Here is a 17941-nt window from a genome sequence, read left to right as displayed (position 1 = left end):
GTGCAAACCTTGACCAAATTTTATGTGGATATTTTAGATTATTGATTGAAGTAAGGGTGATATTACAGATTTCGGAAAGCATTACTTTTATTTCATGCTTGATTCGGCAGTTAAAATATTTCAAAATACTCTATTATTAATTACCGGACAGTGTTGTGTAGATCATTTGCAGGTACATGTAACGTAATTCAGGTGAGGGGGGCCATTTGTTCACATGCTCCATGAATTTGGACACTGGTACCATATTCCTTTATAAACATATGGTCTACACAACTTATAACAATGAGGTTTACACACATAAAAGAACATCATTTTGAGCACAACAACTTGGTGATCTCATTGACAAGCAATTCTCTTTTACTGAGTTTTACCTATTCATTCAACATTTGAGAAAAAAACAAGTGGTGATTGGCCCAGTGATCATGCATGGTTTAATTGAACTTGAAGTAAAATTTATAAAGCCCATAGTGGGATTCAAACTCATGACTTACAGATTTTCAACCCACTTCGCTACACTGTTGGGTAACAATTTTGGGGGGGGGGGAAATATGAAAAATTCTTTATTGTTTATTACAATATGGAAGTGTCCTATACCACCTTCATGATTGGGTTGGTCCAAAAAAGAATCGATTCCTCTGTAGATAAAATGTTTTCTCGTTAAAATAACAGATGTCCTATGGACCTGGTTTAAACTGCGATTAACCTGACCTAATCAGACTTTAACTTCGGGTGTGACCTGAGCGTAGTCTGCCTGGCCAAGATAAGATATTTTTAATTCCTCAGGTGAGCGATGTTTCCCATGGGCCTCTCATTGTTTGGTTTGTATATTTTTCTCTGTCATCTAATTCTCATTATTTTAGATTTGATATATATTTGTATGAAACAATATGAGCATCATGATCTGTATGACGTTGTGCCGCGTCGTAAATACCTATCGGGTTTTTTTCCAAATAGAGATCGGGATCGAAGTTGTAAATAATAAAAACCAATGGCGGCAATTATGGACGAATTCGACGACGAGGACGATGATTTGTTGGCATCTTTCATCGAAGAGGTGGAGGGTTAGTATAGCTGTTCATAATACACACATTCAGAATGGGTCTCTCAATCATGATATCTATGCATTGTTTCAAATCAGTACAGATGCAGCATTAAAACTTGTTTTTCACCAGGTCCGGTACAATCACTAGGTTTAGCTACGTAGCTTGATATACCTACATAGCTTTATTTACCTATCTGAAGTAGGTTTATTTACCTATCTTTATGCAGTTTTGCATTTTATGTAAAACAGACAAAAAGTCGCAAGGAACTGTCAACCTATATTTGTACAATGTAGTAATATGTTTTACGGTGCAACCGTTCTGGCGAGCGCAGCATGCAAGAATTACACATACCTTGCATCATTGTCAACCTAGTGTTATTTAGGTATCAAAGAATGTCAAAGAATGAGAGAGTATTGCTGTACAATAAGTGTGCCAAAGGTACTAATTTTAATGGTAATGATACAGCGCAACCCCCTACCCCGAGAGAGAGAGAGGAGAGCGAGCCCGGTCCCTGTTTGTAGGCTGTGTAATTTAATTCCTACTTTCAAATTTAATGGTTTGACTATAAGCAATATCTACCTAAATTTTTTAACTGTTTATTTTTTCATGTTATTCCTTTTTATTTAGTTCAAAATGTCCCATTGTTTATTTCCTTCCTACTCATATACTCATATCCTTACCTCCCTACTGTACATGCATGCACGCTCACTATTATAAAAGGAACTCGGAGCAGAAATAGTTCAAACATCACTGCTTTTGAGCAGTTTCAAGGAAAAATGCATTTCTTTTGTTTGAATAACTGTATGACACTTGTGTGCGGTGAGGCATGCATAAGTTGATTACTTCACATTGTGCTGATTTATTACCAATCAATCTTCATGTTCTTCTTTGTTATTCCATTTAAGAAGTAATAGCTGTTTGATAACACAAACAGTTATACATAGCCCCAAAACTTTTAGAACTTTGACTGCATTTCCGCAAAAAGAGCAACATTTTTAAGAGTGATTTTTAATGAATTGTTTTCAGATCAGTTCAAAGAAATCAAAGTTGAAAATTATTGCTGCACCTGAGTGCGACTTTTAGTACAAATGCCCATTTAACAGGTTGGGACCAATCTCCCAAATGGGATATAATAGCCTGTTTGGGATATAATAGCCCAAATGGGATATTAAGTTTAGGTGCAAAAAATATTTTTTTTTTATTTTAAAATTTTTGATATAAATCCGCATTAATGTAAATAAAATGCAACAACTTTTGGTTAAGAAGTTTTTCTATATGTCTATAGTTTGTAAGATTGATCCCCAAGAAGTTTTGGATATACTGAGGGATCAATCTCCGTAATAGTACAGCTACAGAAAAAGTTGTTTACCAAAAGTTGTTGTATTTCATATATTTAATGCGGATATAAAAAAATTCAAAATTGAAATTTTTTATTTTTTGCTCCTTAAATTTATATCCCATTTGGGCTATTATATCCCATTTGGGAGATTGGTCCCAACCTGTTTAATACAAAAGTATGATTGAGTAGCTAAGTAAACCTACTTCAGGTAGGTAAAAGCTATGTAGGTAAATCAAGCCACGTGGCTAAATCTAGTGATTGTACTGAACCTGTTCACTACTTGTCATCAGAGACGTAACTTTCGTAACCATAGACCTCTAAAATTCTCTCTAAGCCATTACATTTAATGGCTTATTGATAGGTACAAAAGTATTACCTCAAAACAATGTTCTAATTTCTTGCCATATACTATAGACCAGACCGGTACATCGATTAACTCAATCGAACCAAATTTTATTTAATACTCATTTTGGATTTCTTTTGGGTTCTTTTGGGTCTTCATTGCTCCTTTTTAGTAAACCGATCCACCTGACCAGACCTCGGTTGAACACAAGTCCCCTGAATCTCTATTCAGGTGCTGTGCCAACTTAGTTATCTATACTCTGTCCCAAGATATCCTTGATTCACATTTTGCTTAATTAATCGATACTTATCAATAACTGAGTCCTCAGGGTTCAAACGATGTTCATTCAAAAGTAATGTATGAAAAATTTCCAAGATTTCTCCTTTGAAACGCCCCCTCTAGCTTATCAGGTTTCAATACACCGCTAAAAAATGCAATGTCTTTGAGGATTTTGTATTGCAACAGACCCCGATGATAACGTTTGAAAAATGTGCAGGGTGACTTCTGAATGGAGAAAAGATTAGATTCTTGTGAATTTTTCTGAATGAAAAATAATAATGTGAGAATGAAATTATCTGAGAATTTTTCCCTTTCATCATGTTCATCTATTTTAATTGCACTTCTTTCACGGGTATGTGTATTTTTATTAAAAATCATCCAAACATAAATATCTTGGGACAGACTATTGCGCTATACTCTGTCCCAAGATATTTTGGATTCACGTTTTGACGATTTTTTATAGAAATACACTTACCTGTGAAAGAAGTGCAATTGAAATAGTTGAAAGGGATATTTTCCAAGATAATTTCATTGACACATTATCATCTTTCACTCGGAAAAATTCACAGGAACGAAAACAGATTCCTTACGGAGATTTATAATGGGGAATGTTTACATCTTTTCTCCATTCGGAATACACTCGGAATACATCGCGCAATATTTCAACGTTATCATCCGGGCTTACTGCAATGCAAAATCTCCGTAGACATCACATTTTTTAGCATTGTATTGAAACCTGATAAGCTAACAGGGGCGTTTTGACTGAGAAATCTTGGAAATTTTTCATACTTTTGAATGAACATCGTTTGGATCCTGAGGTATTTATAAATATTAAACAATTAAGCCAAACGTGAATCCAAAATATCTTGGGACAGAGTATAGTAACCAAACCAGTCTGACTGTCACAATACAATTAGTTATACTGCATGTACGATTTTATTTTCATTATCTACTAGGTATGTAAAAAGAAAATACCGGGGTATGCACATTTGAATTTCATCACTATGTTCTGTTATCACTAGGAGTCCAACAATTGGAGTTGCTTGATTTTCCCTTTCCTTTCAAACCTTATGATGTCCAGAAAAAGTTCATGGAGAATCTGTACCTCTGTTTAGAGAAGGGACAAGTTGGGATATTTGAGAGCCCTACAGGGACAGGCAAGTCCCTCAGTCTCATCTGTGGGGCCCTTAAATGGCTGAAGGAATACCAGGCAAGTTAGGGTCTGCTTAAAAATGTTTTGATTCCACAGAAGATTGTAAAGAGTTATTTTATTTTTTTTCTTGGATCATGAAGATGGTGTAACTACAATATCAATTTTAACATTATGCTGTAAAACACATACATGCCAACCTTCCCGATCTAGTCGGGATTTTCCCGATTTGAAGCATCGATCCCGATTTCCCGATCGGGATTTGTAAATTGTACAGAAATCCCGATTTCGTAAAAATTACGACAAGATACCCCGATTTCCGACATGAATTTTATATCTCGCGCGGCTTCTGTTTTGCCAGCCAATCAGAAATCGGGATTTAGGGTTGCCATTACTGTTTACCTGTGGCACATGTCGTGATTTGGGATGTGTGAACATGTGTTGGGAAGTTAATTGGAGTTAACTGAGAGCGTGTGTTGATAGTAATTAATCGGCATGTATTGTACACACAGAGAACGACCTAGGCGATCGAAGTTAATTGTTTTATAGATAAAGAACGAATGAAGCAACTGAGCATGCTGACAGCACCGATCGCTTGTAAATCACGAAATGTTTCCGAGTGATGGTATGTAAAAACATTTTCACTTCACATGATTAAAAATTCCTTTAAAATTTGATAGTCTTTAAACTGTTTATAGAATTAAATTAAGCTCAGCGTAACTATTTTTAAACGATTTCTAGCGTTAACCATGGTGGCTACAGCGAATGGCATACATGTAGCCTACATGTAAATGCATCCACGCTTCAGGTCAATCAGAAGTCGTAATGCAAATGTTTTGCATTGGAAAAAATGTGGACCAAGATGAAGGTTAGTACAAAAAATTGTTAGGTGTATTGTAAACCATTTGTATAATAACATTAACATTATGACAAACACTGCATTTAATAATATTTATGTATCATATTTTTTGTAGGCCATTGTCTTAAGAAAGAGAGCATATGTTTCCTGGCTGCAGATTCTTTTACCATGGACCTGAATTTTAAGCACACTTGTTGAAAGTTTTGCATTTGTTGTTAAAGAATAAACATTTTTGTTTTATATTTGTTAGATTGTTTGGATATATTGAATAAATTCTTTAACATACAAAAAAAAAGACAAATTATATTTTTAAGACTAAATGTCGCGAATTTGTAGACATGAAAAATGTCGTTCGCGAAAAATCCCCCATGAAGATTTTCAAAAGTTGGCATGTATGAAAACAAGTTCAAAATGATGCTGAATTAAAGTGAAATGTACATGTAGACTGATTACATTGCCATTGGCACAGATAAGGGTTGGAGAAATGTTCCTAAATACCAGCCAGTACATGTATAATGAGCCAATGACTGAGTTGTCAACTTCGAAAAAGAGAGACCTCAATTTATCATAATGCTCTTTTCAACGATGTTTGTTGAAGAAAAACAAATTTTTTTTAATTTATGAGTGTTTATCATTGATTAGGACTCCTGTGTATTTATAATATTTATTATTTTGTAGGAAAAACAAAAGAAAGAGCTAGAAGAATTGATAGCAGAAGAGAAAACCAGCAGTTCAGAGGGGTAAGTAAATGAACTGATGTCTTGCTCACATTGTTTGCTGGCATTATTTTGGAAATAAACAGTCTTTATCAGTGAATTAAATGCTAATACATTGTAATATCTGGTATGATTAGAGCCTCTGGTGAAATGGATTGGATTGCAGCATTTGTTGAAAAGAAGGAAAAACAAGAAAGTGTTGAAAGAGCAAAAGAGAAATGGAAAGAATTAGAAAAACAGGAGTCAAAGTTATTGGAGATTAAAAAACAAAAGCAGAACAGGAAACGAAAGCGTGACAAGTCAGAGGATGAGTTTGAGAAACTATTGAAGGATGCTCAGACTGTCAACAAAGATCAGGAGGTCAAAGGTGAAGGTCAAGAGGAGAGTCAGGTCGATGAAGATTTGGTTCCCGAGGATTATCATAGTGATGATGAGGTCAGAAAGGAAGAGGAGTCTGATGAAGAGGTAGTAAGTGATGAAGGGAGTCATGTGACCAAGATTTACTATTGCAGTCGAACCCATTCCCAGCTAGCTCAGTTTGTGCGTGAAATTATCAAAAGTCCATATGGCTCCAATACCAGGGTGTTATCTTTGGGATCTCGGCAAAATCTGTGTGTGAATGATGCAGTCAGGAAACTGAATTCTCTGTCCCTGATGAATGATATGTGTCTGGATTTACAGAAGAATAAAAGCAAAGGGACTGAAAAAAAGGAGAGTGATGAAGCAGTACAGAAGAAAAGAAAGAAATTAGGCAGTAATGGTTGTCCATTTTACAAACAAGAGACAATGGAAGACCTTGGAAATCAGATTTTAACAGAAGTAACCGACATGGAGCAGATTGTCATATCAGGTAAAGATTTCCAAATAAGACTTTTAAGAATTGTGAAAGCTGTAAAACAAGATAACCGTTGTAGCTTTGTAAGCTCCTCCCCTATAAAGGGCACCTGCAGTCCTCCTTTGAAATGATTTAAAAAAGTGCTGTATTTTTACAGGTCGAAGAATGAAAGCATGTCCCTATTATACCTCAAGGTTGTCTCTCCCTCTGGCTGAGGTGGTTGTTTTGCCTTACAACATACTCCTACACAAGGCGATGAGAGAGGCCAGTGGTATCCGTCTTGAGGGAAACATCGTCCTGATTGACGAAGCTCACAACCTGCTGGAGACGATAAACGCAGTGTACAGTGTGATGATAACCGGGGCCCAGCTCTCTAAAGCACACAGCCAACTCTCTCAGTACGAACAAAGGCAAGTGAAGCATTACTCAGATAATTCGAGTATATACCCAGTAGTAAACAGTGTTCTACTTGTATGATCTACAGACATGTAATAAACAATGTCTGATCCTTTAACACTTTTATTTTTTTTTTTTTTCAACACAAATTGATAAAAAAAAATAATGATGATATTTGTATTTCTAGACCAAAACTTATAAGATATATAAAATTCAGCAGGCAGGTGTTTTTTGAAAATTATATTGCAAAATTTGCAAAGGGGAATAACTCACAATTTTTATAGATAACTTCAAATTGAAACCTGAGTTATTCCCCTTTTGCAAATCTTCCAGTAAGCCCTAACTTTAATCAAACAATGCAATGGCATCTGACCTAATGTGGAGGTGCCTAAGAACCAATACATTAAATTCTTTTTGCTTAAGCGCTGTCAGATTGATCAGTTTTGAATTATTATACAAAAGTATGGTTAAGTGGTAAAAAGAAACGTTTAAATAATGGTATTTTGCAAACTAAGTGATCTGTTACCCAGGTACTTCACGGTACAATAAATGGGTTTTTTTTTTGGTTTTGTGTAAATAGCAGTCTGTAGATCCTTTTGTATTTATTATAACTGCAGAAAAACTGATTTATTGGCATGTTCAGTCAACTCCCAACATTTCATCTTGTTGTCGTTTTCTTTGCATCTTTTTTTTTCATTTAAAGATGGTAGCAATGCATCTTTATTTATGACCTATTTTGAAAGTAATTTCTATGAAATTGTTCAATGACTATTGATAAAATACCTGAACTTTAAGTTGCCATGGAGACTCACTATGCTGCTGTGAGATTAATGGTAAATGTAGGTGTACTCATCAGGCGAAGCATCTTATTAATGACCTTTACAAGAAATACTTATGATAGAACATGTGTTTTATTAATTAAGGTGCTTTATAAGTCTGTTTTTTCTGCAGTTGCAGATTATTTGCAGTTTGATTCTAGTGCATTTATTTTTAAAGATTTTATGAATTGATGATTATAAGGGTGATAAGAAATGCATTTTAATGTTTTATAACTGGTATTGTGAAAAGTAGCACCATGCAGGAAAAATCTTGATATACAGTAAGTTTCTCACCCTGCCTGTCACACCATAGTCTGTCATTGAAACACCCTGTGTTTAAGCTGGTCTCTATGAAGTAAACCCACCTTGATAGAACTCTGAGTCAATATCTACCCTGGCAGATTTATGAATGTTTAAATACTGTAAATGTAATATGTACGATATTTAGTGGAAAATTATTTTTCAACAAGTTAGCTTGGATTTGAATTAGCATATTTCTGAATGTGGCTATTCTTATACATACAAGAATGGCATTTAGCAATGCACTTGATTAAGCGGAAGTGGCTATCCACAAAAAACACACAGCCAAATGTAATACATTAACAGTACTTAAAGTCAAGATCTAGGAAATGAAAGATGGCTACAGGTATATGAAATTCAGGATATAAATTCTTTCAATTAAGCATTGAATGCTTATTATTTTTGGATGTCGTCGGTCCTATGACACACCAAGTGGTGCAGTCAAATTGAATACCACACATTAGCGTGGTATGATGATTTGTTTGCACCGCTTGGTGTGTTATAGGAACTGCGACATCCAAAAATAAGCATTAAGGATTACGTTTACTCAGGGTTTGAGATTTAAAAAAATATTTTTACAAAGTTCAATATCTGAAGTCCAAAGTTGTTTTAAAGACACAAAATAACAATGTTATTAACAAATATCGATATTAATATCTATGATTAGTTTATTTGAGGAAGATATTCTCCGACAAAGGTAGATTAAAATTGAAACAGAGGAAATACGGACCAATTTTTTCATTTTCTTATTTTCTCTTAAATACTTTCTGTTGCAATGTAATTGCAAAAGTGTAGTTTCTAGGTGGTTTTTCATACCATTTTAAATATTTTATGGTTGTATTTACTCGTCTATAAATTTATATCACTGGCTGGCACGCGATTAGAAAAATCTTTAAAATATATGAAATTGATTCAAGATAAAATATCTCGAAATTTTGATCATTGACCTTATATAATGTTAATGTCAACATAATACAGACAATAAAAACTGTTTTAGGCAATCAATGGTTTGGAGCTCCTATTAGTCAGTTTTTTGTAAAACTCGATCAAAAATGGGTACAATTTTGGAAATTGATAGAGGAAATTCGGACTAAATTAAACTTAAAATATGAGCTAAAAACGATTCATTCAAATATAAAATTAGTAAAGCTATTCGTATTTTATCATTTCCCAACCTACAAATTGTTTTATTATTTTTAATGATTAAAAAATATATAAAACCTTGAAATGTTGGAAAATTTTGACAATTTTATCAAAAAACATTTAGAGGTCACCAGCAGAAAAAGTAGGTCATTGACCTAGTTATTTTAAAGTGAAAAATAGCATCACAATAGTGGGGCTACAATGAACAATAAGTAGTTTTTTTCACAGGATGAATGACCATCTTTAAGTCCTCCTTAAAGGTAGCTTAAAGGTGTTTAAAGGTAGCTTAAAGACGATCTTTAAGCCACCTTTAAGCTACCTTTAAGCTATATGTATTGCTTAAAGGTGGCTTAAAGAAAGCGTAAAGATGGCTTAAAGGCAGCTTAAAGACTATCTTTAAGCCACCTTTAAGCCACCTTTAAGGACAACTTATAGGTCCTTAATGTCCAAACTTCTTTAAGCCACCTTTAAGCCACCTTTAAGCTACCTTTAAGCCACCTTTAAGCCATTAAAAAAAATTTAATTCAATATTGTGCTAAATTTCCAACAAAATGTATTCACTTTATGAAAGATAAGGTATTAAAACGGTTTTTGTTCTAGAAAGAAAAATGAAAAACACACCAAAAAAAAAAAAACGGCCGCGGTGAGAATTGAACCCGGGACCCTTAGTTTACTAGCATCACCACACATCCTCTGCGCCACGGCAACTTACATATTTATAAGCGTTTTAATATCCTATATATCAGTGGATATTGAATCACTGTATTGAATGTGTTTACTTGAAAAGATTTTGACAAACCATTCAGTTTGTAACAATCAATTATATCTAATTTATAAATTACATGCATGCATGTATTTAGAATGAAATACGGAACTTGGTCTTCAGTGAACAAAAATATATTATACCTAAATGGAAACCGTTAGGTTCACTATAGTAGGCTTTCTTAGTTAATAAATTTAAACAGAGTAGATATACGTAATTCATCTAATTTATAGCTATAAAAATGTAAGAAAGAAAATGAAATCATTTCTTTTATTAAATGCATTGATACTATTAGGGTATTTGTTCAATTTCCCGCAATTTCCCGGTTTTCATGATCGCGGCGCCGTTCTAATATGTTTAAATATTTACATGTAATTGTATGTACATGATTTTTAAACTATCAATTCTATAACAAACAAAATTACCAATTACCGGTGACGTATTTACTGCATGTGGCAATTGCAAATGACTTGTACATACAATTGTATGATGTGCCAGGCCGGGTATATTTGACATATTTACCCTTATACATATATTTAAATAATCAACCCCTATTTATGATCACAGGTACATTAATTAATTAGCCTCAAGATTTTACTGTTACATACATGTATCGTTAATTTGTAGACGTAACATATTTGAAACCCAGAGCTAGGAAATAATACTTTGAAAATGAATTACAAATGTAAATTAACTTTTATTCACTAGACTTATCGTATACTCGTACATTATTAACTAAGATTCAACGCCTTTAGAAACCCTGACGTGCACCTGGGCACACGACACACCTGTTGTGTATATCTTGTATATTCTGTGTTAGTTCCAGGGGTTTTCTTAAGTTGGACAAACAATAGACTTTAATTAGATATACACAAACATGCACCTGGGCACACGACACAACTGCTGTGTATATCTTGTATATTCTGTGTTAGTTCCAGGGGTTTTCTTAAGTTGGACAAATAATAGACTCTAATTAGATATACACAAACGAACAAAACTATGTCTAGACAAACAAAGCAGTAATATCCTGCCCGATATAACAAAGGCAGTTGAGAGTCTTTTCATCTTTAACATGTATCTAGGAGATCTAGAGTTAGAAATAATGAAAATTGAAAAAAAAAATACAAACCTTAAACCGATTAACAAATTAAATCATGCATTTTTGGTTCATTATCTTTATTTTGTTTAATAACCAGATGAACAGAGAGAGATAGAGAGAGAGAGAGAGAGAGAGAGAGAGAGAGAGTTTTTTCACCGATTAATTTATAATAGGAAACAAACATACTTTAATTAGTTTTATGCACATATTAAGATACAGAGACTGCGCTCACCCCTACAATAATTTTGAAACCCCCAAAAAATTATAAAGAATTTTATAACGGCAATCTGTGTCCATCGGAGCGGTGCTGATGATAGCGATCTGTGTTTAATGGAGCGACGATTAAAACCGCCTGGACCCCCCCCCCTTCCTTGGAAATTATATTATCACTCGGATGACCCCCTCCGATCTCTATAAAAGAGCTTTTGCATTTAATATATGTTTTTATTGTTCAGCTTGATCAATATTGACTTAAAGGCCACTTAAAGACAGTGTAAAGGCAGTGTAAAGAGAGCGTAAATGCCACTTAAAGATGCTTAAAGGTGGCTTAAAGGTGGCTTAAAGGTAGCTTAAAGAAGTTTGGACATTAAGGACCTATACGCACTTGCTTAAAGGTGACTTAAAGGCGGCTTAAAGGTTGTATAGCCTTTAAGCTCCTTTAAGTCACCTTTAAGCCACCTTTAAGGACTTGCTTAAAGATGGTTTTTCGCCCTGTGTTTGTTCCTATCGGTGGATTTTTTTCGCCCCTGAGTAAACGTAATCCTTACGAACACTTATAGCTACAGTAAAGTTGCCTGATGGCCCCCCCCCCCCCCCCCAAAAAAAAAAAAAAAAAAGAAAAGAGGAGAGGGTCACTTCATTGTAGCTAGGTGTGACTATTGTTGTGTGGAACTAATACAGTTTAAAATAAATATTTTTGCATTTTTGTTTTTTTTTTAATTTTAGTCTTATCTGGTTTGTTCCTATTAATAATGGGAAGTAAATAAATGAATTATGACTGAACATTGTAGATTTCGATCTCGATTAAAAGCCAAGAATCTACTGTATGTCAAGCAGATTTTGTTTGTGCTGAACTGCTTGCTGCGGTTCCTTGAGGGCAGAACTGATAACAAGAAACAGAGATCGGAGAAATCGGAGAGCAAAGTGTTGACGGTGAACCAGTTCCTATCTGACAGTGGATTTGACAACATCAACCTGTTCAAGATTTTACAGTACTGTAGAAAGAGCCAAATATCCAAAAAGTTAAACGGATTTGTGGAAAAGTATGCAAACTGTGAGGTCAAGATAGCAGACAAACCAAAGGAAAATGTGGGAATCTCTGGGTTTCTGAAAGAGATTGCACAAACCAAAGAAAATCTTGTGGAGGAGACTCAAACGACAGACAACACTAGACAATCTGAAAAAGCTGTAGTCTTGAGATCACCCTTGGCCCACATTGAGGGCTTCTTTGCCTCTTTGACAAGCGCAGATAAGGATGGGAGGATTGTTTTAACTAGGCATACATTACTAAAGGAGAGCACTTTAAAGTTCTTGCAGATGAACCCTGCAGTTCATTTCAAAGATGTTTTGAGCCAGGCAAGGTCTGTAGTAGTGGCTGGGGGGACCATGCAACCTGTAGAGGAATTCAAGCAGCAACTGTTTTATGCAGCTGGCATTGGGCCAGAGAACATTCATGAATATTCATGTGGTCATGTGATACCATCAGATCATCTGTTGGCTCTGGCCATGAAGTCTGGGCCTTTGGGTGTTGACTTTGACTTTACATTTTCTTCACGAGAAAATTCTGCTTTATTAAATGAACTGGGCCTGGTAATAAGTAATGTGTGCAATATTATCCCTGGCGGGGTTGTCTGTTTCTTTCCGTCTTACAAATACCAGCATCTTGTCTACCAGCATTGGAACAAATCAGGCATTCTAGCCAAGCTGGAGAAGAAGAAGAAAATATTTCAGGTTTGAATATCTTACCATAGTATGAAATTATCCAAATCTTTATTTCATTTAATACTATTGATTTTTAACTTGAATGATGAACACTGAGGAAGAAAATTGCAGGGCTTGACAAAGTGTTTGTCTTGTCATCTTGTTTTTGTTTGTCATGAAGATGTGGGGTTTTTTTCATCAGGAACCAAAGTTGTCCTCGCAGGTAGAGCAGGTTTTAGGAGAATACTCGAAGTCCATACAGAAAGGCGTCAAAGGTACAGGTATGTATTCACGTGTCCTAGGAAAGAAATCAACAGCAGAAGGCAGTGCAGACATTAATGTTGAGAAGACTTTTAATGGTTTTATTTTAAATTGTTTTGTCATTCATTGTTTTGTCATTATCTGGTTTGTCGTTGATTGTTTTGTCATTATCTGTTTTGTCATTATCTGGTTTGTCGTTGATTGTTTTGTCGTTGATTGTTTTGTCATTAACTGTTTTGTTGTTGATTGTTTTGTCATTTTCTGTTTTGTCATTATCTGGTTTGTTGTTGATTGTTTTGTCATTATCTGTTTTGTCGTTGATTGTTTTGTCATTAACTGTTTTGTTGTTCATCGTTTTGTCATTATGTTTTATCGTTTATACTGTAGATTTGTAGTTCATTGTTTTTGTTGGCTTGTAGGGGCCATCTTGCTGTGTGTTGTGGGAGGAAAGATGAGTGAAGGAATCAACTTCTCTGATGATCTTGGCCGATGTGTCATCATGGTGGGAATGCCTTATCCGAACATAATGTCCCCAGAACTACAGGTTAATTAGTGCACATGTACTGATAATCTTACTTGTTAATCCAAAGCTGTGTTTAAGATTTACAGTATAAATAGTATTATTGATGTTACCAAATACTAATACTAGTATGCTTTGAATTCTACATTTAACCTACCGTTATATTTTCCAAGGGAATGAACAGGTTAAAGTTTATAAAGAAAGTCAAGCAACCTTTAACCCTAAAAAAACTAAATTTACATTGATAATGCAAATTATATATATTTCAATATTGTAAATTTTTCTGTTCTTTTAGGAAAAAATGCAGTATTTGAATAGCAATTTTCCTAAGGACAAAGACGGCCATCTCCCAGGGCAGATTCACTATGAGAACCTGTGTATGAAGGCTGTGAATCAGTCCATTGGCCGGGCTATCCGCCACAGCCAGGATTATGCCACCATTTTGTTGCTGGACAAGAGGTACTGTCGGGAAAGTGTCAGGTCCAAACTCCCAACCTGGATTGCCAAAGATCTGCAACGGATGGATAAATATGGACCCTCGATGGCAGCCATTTCTAAATTCTTTCAGAGAAAGTGCTCCAATAATCCTGTTTAATTAATTGTAACATACTGGCTTTCAGTTAAGGTACTGAAGGTAGCTTCTTCTGTATATTCAGCTGCTGTTTTATTTATGGTTATTGAATGTCAGTTATCTCAGTGTTTTATTATGGATTCTATGTTATTAAAAGCTATTTCAATTCATTGGTTTTTAAGCATAAAGATACCATAGTGAAAGTAATGTGCATTGATATTTTCAGCAAGATACCGGTAAAAAAGAAATACTGACATCTATATCTGTTCTAGGTAAACCATTCAATTATTAACCTCCAAAAACTTACATTTTCCAAGATTAGTGTATTTATGTAGAGTTTGAAATGAAGTGGAAAGTGCTTATGTCATCTCAAAACCTTTGAGAAATGGCAAACATGTTAATGTTAGATGAAATAATGACATATGGTTTAAAATTTGTTACAAAGATCAGCTTTGTTTTGTTTTTACTGTCAGTAAGTCCTATGTCATAACACTCTTGTTATTATTGCATTAAAGTCAATAAAACTTGGAAGAAATTGTCTGTTCTGACTATAATTACCAGCATGCTATACAGCACATGTTTTAAAGTGGCATAGCACAAGAGATGTTTACAATAAGAAATGTGTGCTCTGTATCTTACTTACAACTTGACAACCGACATTGAAATTTTGGCTGACATTTGGAAATACCTTAGTTAAGCATCGTAAACTTTAAAATTGGAAAAGTAAAATTTGAAGAAAAAATTGTCGCCATACCCATTTAAAGGTTGAATTCATCATATTGTTCTTTGACCTGTAGAAGTTCACTCTAGAAAATGTTATTAGTAAAAATAACTTGATAAAGTAGTGATTTTAAAAGAACTGATGCAGATAGCAGTCTACTGTAATGGCATTTGATATCATAAATGCTTGATCCTCTACAGTAGTAACATTTGATATGAAGACTATGATCCTGTAATAAAAATTGATATCAATTGTATGATCCTTTAATGGTGTAGTGGTGATCCCATAATGGCATTTGAAATCACAACTGTGTGATCCTCTAGTAACATTTGATATCAAGGATGTATGATCCTGTAATGAAATTTAATATCATTATGTATAATCCTGTAATGGAATCATAACAATGTGATCCTGTAGTGACATTTGATATCAAGACTGTATGATCCTGTAATGACATTTATTATCCAGATCCTGTAATGACATTTAATATCATGACTGTGTGAACCTCTACTGACATTTGATATCAAGACTGTATGATCCTGTAATGACATTTGATATCATGACTGTGATCCTGTAATTAAATTTGGTATCATGACTGTGTGATCCTGTAATGCCATTTGCTATCACGACTCTGTGAACCTCTAGTGACATTTAATATCAAGACTGTATGATCAATTTGATATCAAGACTAGGATCCTGTAATGACATTTGATATATTGACTTTTCGATCCTGTAGTGTCATGTGATATCACAACTGTTTGATCCTTTAGTGACATTTGATATCAAGACTATATGATCCTGTAAAGACATTTTATATCGTGACTATGTGACCCTGTGATGACATTTGATATCAAGACTATGTTCCTGTAATAACATTTATATCGTGCATGTTTATCCCTTTTATGGCATTTGATATTATGACTGTGATCCTGTAGTGGCATTTGATATCACAAATTTTTAATCCTTTAGTGACATTTGATATCAAGACTATGATAGTGTAGTGGCTTGATATCACAACTGTGATCCTGTAATTGCATTTGATATCCTGACTGTTCGATCCTGTAGTGCCATTTGATATCAAGACTGTATGATCCTGTAAAGACATTTTATATCATGACTACTAGTATGTGATCCAGTAGTGACATTTGATATCATTACTGTATGATCCTCCAGTTACATTTGATATCAACTGTCTAATCCTGTAATGACATTTGATATCATGACTATGATTCTTTTAAGACATTTAATTTCAACTGTATGATTCTGTAATAACATTTGATATCATGACTGTGTGATCCTGTCGTGATATCATGACTATTAGGATCCTATAGTGATATTTGATATCAAGACTGTATGATCCTGTAAAGCCATTTTATATCATTACGATGTGATCTTGTAGTTGCATTTAATATCATGACTGTATGTTCCTCTAGTGACATTTGAGATATCACGACTGTATGATCCTCTAGTGACATTTGATATCAACTGTCTGATCCTGTCATGACATTTGATATCACGACTGTATGATCTTCTTGTGACATTTGATTTCAACTGTATGATTCTCAAATTACATTTATTTGCTGATTGATCAATCTTGTAATGACATTTGATATCACGACTATGATTCTTTCATGACATTTTACTAGTACATCATGACTGCACATCTGTAATTACATTTAACATCATGATTTTGTTACACTGTAAGACATTCGATATCCTGATTGTGATACCGCAGTGTCAATTGATATCACGACTGTATGGTCATGTGATGACATTTGATATCATCTCTGTGTGATCTTATAATGACATTTGATATATTTTGTGCGAGTGATTTCAATTTTAAAGTATGTTCACTTATCTGCTCTTGATTTAAATGAATCGTCGGATTTCTTTCACGTTCTTGCTTTACACAGTGAGAGTGACGGAGATCGCTGGGCCTTGTTTATAGGTGTAGGATGAAATAGTAAACAGATTAGATTTAGAGTTGAATGACAAAAACACCTCACTGTTCATCAGGTGCTGGTCGGTGTCGATCCCATGTGATCTGTCATCTCGGTACTATAACATAATGAAGAAATATAGATTTATTTATAAAACTGCGACACTCTACTATGAAGAGATTAAGTGATCGGGAATATGTATATAAAATTTCTGTTATAACTTGTAAACAAGCGGTGTTTATTTTCTACCGGTACACTAAAAGTTATATTTAATGTCTCGTGTGCACAACATTTTTGAATCTATTGTGATTACAATGTACATTTTATTTCTATCTATAAGAAAACGAGATTAAATTAAATGCGTGCTTAGACATTTCGTGTCGAATAGACAGCTGAGATCATTGCGTATTGATATGATTTGACTGTACATTGGCGTTCAAGGCATAAGTTACTGTTTTGTTAATGTATTAACTACTAATATTTACATTCTACTGTGTTTTTCCATTAAATTCCGTGATGTTTAAATGCCTCTAAATGCAACAAGTAGTCAAAGGTCAAATTGACGAGTTTTATTATGACATCACAAACGTTGAACGCTGTAAACTGCAACGTCACAAGCGAAAATCAAAGTTCACGCTTGTGGCTGTTACTGTGGCTCTTCCATTAATGTTAACTTACCCTTAGGATAAGATCGGAATTTTAAGGTATAATTCACATTTGCAGACAAGGCAAGAAGTTAAAAAATGTAAATATAAGCATTAAATCATGATTTTTTTGAAGTATACACTCTCATAACTGCCGCGGTGTGTGCATACAAATTTTCATAACGCGCTAACGCGCGTTACTCAATTTGTATGCACACACCGCGGCAGTTATGAGAGTGTATACTTCAAAAAATCATGATTCAATGCTATAGTATTTATAA

General features: G+C 34.4%; 1 protein-coding gene and 1 long non-coding RNA gene across 3 annotated transcripts; both read left to right on the top strand.

Moving 5' to 3' along the window:
* Window positions 1-617: 617 nt before the first annotated feature.
* On the top strand, window positions 618-14588 carry LOC128180079 (ATP-dependent DNA helicase DDX11-like). 2 transcript variants are annotated; one of them, XM_052847905.1, is made up of 9 exons: window positions 618-1061; window positions 4027-4214; window positions 5692-5753; window positions 5867-6579; window positions 6722-6974; window positions 12094-13033; window positions 13206-13278; window positions 13684-13808; window positions 14080-14588. In XM_052847905.1, the coding sequence occupies exons 1-9, from the start codon at window positions 989-991 to the stop codon at window positions 14377-14379; spliced, it is 2727 nt and encodes a 908-aa protein (XP_052703865.1). In that variant the 5' UTR covers window positions 618-988; the 3' UTR covers window positions 14380-14588. The 2 variants fall into 2 exon arrangements, with proteins under 2 accessions (XP_052703865.1, XP_052703864.1); XM_052847904.1 differs by having other exon boundaries at window positions 623-1061; window positions 13206-13284.
* LOC128180083 (uncharacterized) lies at window positions 4343-5255 on the top strand. The gene is made up of 3 exons (XR_008243176.1): window positions 4343-4779; window positions 4896-5022; window positions 5129-5255. It is a non-coding gene; the product is annotated as an uncharacterized LOC128180083 (long non-coding RNA).
* Window positions 14589-17941: the final 3353 nt, after the last annotated feature.

The sequence above is a fragment of the Crassostrea angulata genome, chromosome 4, assembly GCF_025612915.1.
Source record: "Crassostrea angulata isolate pt1a10 chromosome 4, ASM2561291v2, whole genome shotgun sequence".
Taxonomy (NCBI): domain Eukaryota; kingdom Metazoa; phylum Mollusca; class Bivalvia; order Ostreida; family Ostreidae; genus Magallana; species Magallana angulata.
Note: the sequence above shows the minus strand (reverse complement) of the source record. Positions and strands in the feature narration are given on the sequence as shown.

Coding starts and splice junctions, on each gene's coding strand:
- LOC128180079 (XM_052847904.1), top strand. CDS start 989: ATGGCGGCAATTATGGACGAATTCGACGACGAGGACGATGATTTGTTG. Junction 13,285..13,683: donor GAAAGGCGTCAAAGGTACAG/GTATGTATTCAC, acceptor GTTGGCTTGTAG/GGGCCATCTTGCTGTGTGTT. Junction 13,809..14,079: donor TAATGTCCCCAGAACTACAG/GTTAATTAGTGC, acceptor CTGTTCTTTTAG/GAAAAAATGCAGTATTTGAA.